This window comes from Sceloporus undulatus, unplaced genomic scaffold (assembly GCF_019175285.1).
Source record: "Sceloporus undulatus isolate JIND9_A2432 ecotype Alabama unplaced genomic scaffold, SceUnd_v1.1 scaffold_16, whole genome shotgun sequence".
In the NCBI taxonomy this organism is placed as follows: domain Eukaryota; kingdom Metazoa; phylum Chordata; class Lepidosauria; order Squamata; family Phrynosomatidae; genus Sceloporus; species Sceloporus undulatus.
Window position 1 is genome coordinate 2158524 of NW_024802938.1, and position 6000 is coordinate 2164523.

The window sequence follows — 6000 nt, forward strand, 5'->3', positions numbered from 1 at the left end:
GATGCCCTACCAGCTGAGGCAAGATGAGTGTCTATATCAGAGACCCTTCTCAGCAATTATACCTGTCAGTGGAACACTCTTCCCAAGAGAAATATGCCTAGTACCTAGTTATGGTATTTATATTTAGTACTCCTAGGCAAGTCAAGATGATGCATTCTAGATCTTCACCTTCTTATTAATTTTTTCCTGCTGCTTTTACTTTGACTTTATATGGTGTATTGTTTCTACTCCTTATTGCTGGTTTTATCTAAGAGTCTATTATGTACCTTTTGTCTAATTATTTTATTTTATTATTTTAATTTACCTGTACACCATTTGGGGAACATTAGTTATTGAATTATTTGATAAATAAATAAAACAAATGCAGGCTGCTATTTCTTTTTTATCTCCCTTCCTCCACCTTTTTTATAATTAGACTTAGGGAATATATTGCTGGGTTCCAACAAGACCAAGATGCCTATATTTATTTATCTTATTAGATATTATACATCCCATTTATTCCACTGGGCTCAAGGTAGTGTGCATGGCTTTCTTCTTCCTCACTTTATCCCCACCACATTATTTGCATACTTCCTGTTGAAAGCACTCGAGGGGGAGGGGGGTTCTTTATCAAGCTCTGCAGAGTTTCCAGTTCCCACTCTGTTGGAGGAAAAGTAAACGCCCAGATTGTGGCTGATTACCACACCCTCCATGCTATTGCTTCTTAACAACTTGCTGGTGCTCTTCCTTCAAGGATTTCAGATGTAAAGAGGACAGACTGTATACAGTCAGCAACTCTATGAGAGAAGCAGGATGAAACATTCCTTAGACCATAATGAACTTCAAGTTCATTTGAACATTGGTTTCCCACTGGTAGACCAAACTCTGATACCAGGGGATGAGAAACCAATGCCTCTTTGAGCAAGATCTGCCTTGTCCCAACCAGAGCAGATTAGGTCATGCAACTTCCTTACCAAATGTAGGCATCTGTGATGTACAGTTTAGTGATTTTAAATAGGTTGCATTCTCATGGCTTGTTTTCTGTATCTCTTTGTTCTCTTGGTGCTGTGGGGAAATGAAGGCTATGGAAACCAATTTGCTTGAAGAGAAAAAATGTCTAAAGCAAGATAAACAAGCTCTTGAAGTAGATCTTTTACAAATAAAGAAGGAACGAGATTTGGCAAGAGGCCAGATTGCTTCCACTTTAGGTAAAGTACTGCCTTGAACAATCCATTACTCACTTTAACAATAAGATTTTTGTTCTCTAATATTTTACAGAAGGAATGGAAATTATATTTTCCTCTTAGTCTTGCATTATGCTTGTGGCACATGTTAGTGAAGAGTGAGGAAATAATGAAAGATTGTGGCAAAGGGAGGATAGAAACCCATTCTTTACCTTGGCAGCTACTAAACTTCACTTTACCTCTACAAGAACATGTGAACTAATGTGAGTGTTTGTGTGTGTGTGTGTGTGAAATTACTTCATCTTAATTTTTAAAAAGGACTATTGAAATGAGTAAAAAGGAAAAAATAATGCCAATGTTCATTTTAAAAAGTTAGCCATGAGTTAAATGTATTTTATCACAAATGTTTAATGGAACTTTTACTTCACTTTCTAGATGAAAAATCATATGAGATGAAGTTGATGGAAGAATCTTACAAGGATGAAATCAGTCGTTTGCAGAAAAGACTCCAGTGGTATGCAGAAAATCAGGAGCTCTTGGATAAAGATGCAAGTCGTCTTCGTGGAGCAAAAGAAGAAATTGATAAACTGAAACTAGAGGTGATTGAAGAGTAAGGTGTCACTCTGGTACAGTTGAAGAGGTGCTGAGTGAAGGTTGTCTGTAGTCAGCCAGCAGGAATAAGGGTACCAGACAATCCCCTACAGTTAAAGCACAGGCTAGTTTAACATGTTGCCTAAGCTTCATGTATTTAATTGAATGCTGCCATTGTCCATAACTCTCTATGGGCACAATAGTGTCAATCTATCTTTTATTTCAAATATTAGAAATTTAGAATTTTATGTTAGAACAGCCACAATTTTTAGATTGGACGGTCAGCCATATGGGCCTGAAACAGACAGGCCGAATGACATGGTTTCCAGCTGCGTTTGGGGTGTATCGTTTAGATGACGCATGCCCCAAACGCAGTGAGAAACCACAGTGCACCATTGCTGAAGAACTGGGCCAAAAATGAGCGGGAAGAATCTGCTCCCTCCCACGGCCCAGTTCAGCCAGATTGGAGCTGGGTACATGTGGTTGCCGCGGTCACTGCACCAGCGTAGTTCTGCCGTGGTCCTTTTGACCTGTCTGTTTTAACCCCTAGCTGCTATACAGATAACAATTATCTGCCAGCCCTGATCTGTTGGTATGAGACTTCTTTGGCTCATATGGGCAGTTTTGTTGCACTTGGCAAGAGCTGGGCGGGAGTACTCAGGCTGAATCCATGCATAGCATCCCTCAGCTCTCCATTTCAAGACCCACTGTGTGCTCACAGTTCTCTTTCAAGATGTAGCCTAATACAGTACATAATTATTTTTGAGTTCTAGGCTACCAGGGGTAAATTGGTCCAGCCTGTATGCTTCCTTTCTTCTGTTTCAGGTCAGGTGAGGTATGTCCCCTCTAAAATGAGTTTCAAGATCTTAAATCAGTTAAAACCTTTCCAGTCTAGTGTTCTGTACACTGAGAATGGCACTAGCTGTGCTGGAATAAAACCACCCTTTTATTTGCCAAGTTAGTGTTGCTTTCTCCCTGCTGCTTAAATAACAAGTTATTCTAATGAAATTTTATCTTCTTCGTGGTCTGTCTCCCGCCCCTGGTAACTTCGGACTCTCGGACTGTTGACCTCGCTTTGAATTCTCCTCTGGCTTTGACGACTGCCTGCACCTTTCAAGAAGTGCAACGTTTGCGGGGGCAAGGTGCCCGTCCAGGACCCGCACTCCTTCTGCCTGTTGTGCCTCGGCAAGGACCATGATGCGAAGGCTTGCCCACTTTGCAAGTCCCTCTCGGCGCAAGCCCGGAAAAACCGTGAGTCCCAGCTCACTTCGGCCATCGCCCTGGGCAAGGTACAGGAGGGAGGTCCCCGCTCGTCATCCGTCCCGTCTTCCACGCCGCCCGCTTCATCCTCCAGGGCCAGTGTGTCCAGCGTGGTGTCTGTCCCGGCCGGGACAGTGGCTCCCACCACCTCCGATGTGGCCCGTGGCTCGAAACCGCCCAGCGCCACCGACGAACCCTCCAAGCACCCCCATAAGGCATCGGGGACTGAGGGTCTCGAGCCGAAACTAAAATCCAGAAGGAAACCAGACGGCTCGCACGCGAGGGAACGGACTGAGGCGGAGGTCCAGCTCGCTTCGCCTTCATCCTCCAAGGCATCCAAAGCATCTCGACACGCCTCCAAGCCGAGGGAGCCGGCTTCGCCTTCGGGAGCGACGAGTGTCTTGCCCCCTGACAGGGCTAGGTCTCCGAAGTCCTCCTTCTCGGGAGCCGCCGCTGTCCTCTTGGACCTCCTGCAGAACCCCTTCTTCCCGCCGGAAGAGACCCCGAGATCGGGAAAGAAGAGACACCACAAGGAGGCTGATCGGGACACGCCGGGATGGACTTGCCCTCCAAGGCAAAAGACAAAAAGCGCTCCCCTTCAAAGAAGGTCCGCGCTCCTGCTGTTCTTCCCGGCCCGGAGCCCGCTCCTGAGGTACAACTGGTCCCGGTACCGGACACGCCAGCTCAACCCACCATGGACTTCGTCCACGAGATGGAAGGCGCCACTCCCTCCTCCCCTCCTGGGGAACTGCCACCGCTGTTCCCCCACTCCGAGGATGAGGAACACGGAAAAGAGGTCCGTAGACACGAAGCCCCGGACCTGTTCTTCAACTCCGAGACGGGCCGGTACTTCATGTCCGTCCCGAGGGATGTGGCCTTCAAGGAGTTCACCAGGCTCAACCCTCACCCTGCTGACCCGCGGGAGGGCACATCTGCCCGGTCGATCCCGAGTGTCTCGCTCATGGAGAAGCCTCCATCGTCACCCCGCCGGCGCTCTCAATCCTCGACAGGCCCCATCCCAGTTCAGCCGAGATCCCAGGTCAGGGTTCCGGACATTCCTCTCACCTCCGACACGGACTCTGAGGATGAGCCCTTGCCTCCGTCCAACGTCCCGTCGGAAGACGACGACCTCTCGGCGTCTGCTTCCCCGCAGAGGATGCACCACCCGGAACTGTCTTCCCCATCAGATGACGTGCGCTCTTTCAGTGAGCACATCGTGAAGATGGCGAGGGCTCTCGACATCGAGCTCTCCTTCCCGGAGGACGATGCCCGCGACCCGGTGGAGCGCCGAGTGCACGGACGGGTGCCCACACCACCTTGCATTCCCCTGCTTCCGTCATTGGAGACCATAGTCCGGAGGTCTTGGGACTCCCCAGCCTCCCTGTCTGGCTCATCCCGCAAGGCTGAGTCCCTCTACAGGGTGGCCCCGGCAAGCTGCACCTGGTTGGCCGACCACCCCAAACCGAACTCGGCAATTGTGGAAGAAGCCCAGCACAGCTTCGTCCCGAAGCAGGCGACCTCCCCTGTCGACCAGGAGGCGAAAAAGGTGGATGGCCTGGCCAAGAAGGCCTACTCGGCAGCGGCCCTTGCGGTGAAGGCCATCAATTACAACGCCTGCATGGGGGCCTACATACAGACGCTCATGGAGCAGATCTCCTCCCTCATCCTGGACATCCCAGATGAGATCCAGAGACAGCTGGCCGAGGTCAGGGACGAGGCCCACTCCATCGGGAGTTGGCTCAATACCGCCTCCAGGAACATGGCAGACTGTGCGGGGAGGGCCATGTCGGCATCAACGGTGCTCCGACGGCATGCCTGGTTGAGGGCCTCGGACCTCAATCCTAGTGTCAAGGCGGCCATCGACATGCCGCTTGACGGGACCGGACTTTTCCATGCCGAAACCGACGACTGCCTGAACAGGAAGTTCAGGATGAAGGCGGCGGCGAAGAAGCATGGAATGTCCTCTGCATCCGTCTCGCCATTCCGGAAGTGGCAGCGCCCGTGGCAGCCACGAGGTCAGTCACAGGGGACCTTCTCCCAGGACCGGCAGTCCCAGCAGCAGGGCTCCCAGAGACGTCGCTACCCCTCGCAGTCTTCCTCCTCCTCTGGCCGTCGCAACTTCCCGCCTCGGTACTGTAAGTCCCGCCGGCAGGACACTGACCAGGGGAAGAAGAGAACCTGAAGGGACGCAGCGCGCTTCGTCTCTCCTTCGCCCCTCTTCTTTTTGGACATTTTGCGGCGCTTTGTTAACACCTGGGCCTCGATAACATCGGATTCGTGGGTTCTCAACATCGTCCGTAGGGGATATGCCCTCGAGTTCCAAGCCGTCAAGGTTGGACACGGTTGGGGAGGGAGAAAGGCGGAGCATCTTTCGGAGTCGAGGATGGCCCGATGAACTTGACCTGTTGGTCGGTGGGACTTTTCTCGGTTGTGACAAGACCGAGGGAGCCAAGAGGGCAAGGCGAATGAGACTGCCTCCTGCAGTTCTTGCGGGATTCGCGGCAAACAGCCGTAGTCCATACGGAGACCATGGAGCCCTTCTGATGAAGTTGCTCCCCACCGGTGCACTGCACTTCGTGAAGATCTCGGTGCCGTGGCCAAACAGAGGGAGCGCAGTTGTAGTGGTACGAGGTGGAGCCGACGGCGAAGGTGAGGAAATCTTTGGTGGGACTCCCGGATCCCGCTGTGGAAGTAGGCACTCCTCAGGTCGACGGTTGCAACCACAGGCCCTGATGGAGCAGGGCCGAATGGAGCCAGTTTACCATTCGAAAGCGACGGATTCAAGGACACGGTTCAATTGTCTCAAGTCAGGTGGGGCTGAGCCCCCACGGCCTTTGGTACCGTGAAGTACCTGGAGAAAAAGGCCCTAGGACATTGGTCGGCGGTAAAGGGGAGATTGACCCCTTTTCAAGCAAGGTGCGCACTTCGTCGAGAAGGGTGTCCGAGGGAGAGGGAACATGACAGGCCTACCCGGTCAGAGGGAGCT

At 51.3% G+C, this 6000-nt stretch overlaps 1 protein-coding gene across 1 annotated transcript in view; it reads left to right on the forward strand.

Moving 5' to 3' along the window:
* LOC121917394 overlaps positions 1-6000 on the forward strand; it is a 76710-nt gene that overhangs the window by 54592 nt on the left and 16118 nt on the right. Inside the window, exons 22-25 of the mRNA XM_042443337.1 lie at positions 1061-1187; positions 1599-1773; positions 2580-2589; positions 3622-5029. Of these exons, the coding sequence (XP_042299271.1) occupies positions 1061-1187; positions 1599-1773; positions 2580-2589; positions 3622-5029 (1720 nt within the window). The remainder of the gene's footprint in view (positions 1-1060; positions 1188-1598; positions 1774-2579; positions 2590-3621; positions 5030-6000) is intronic.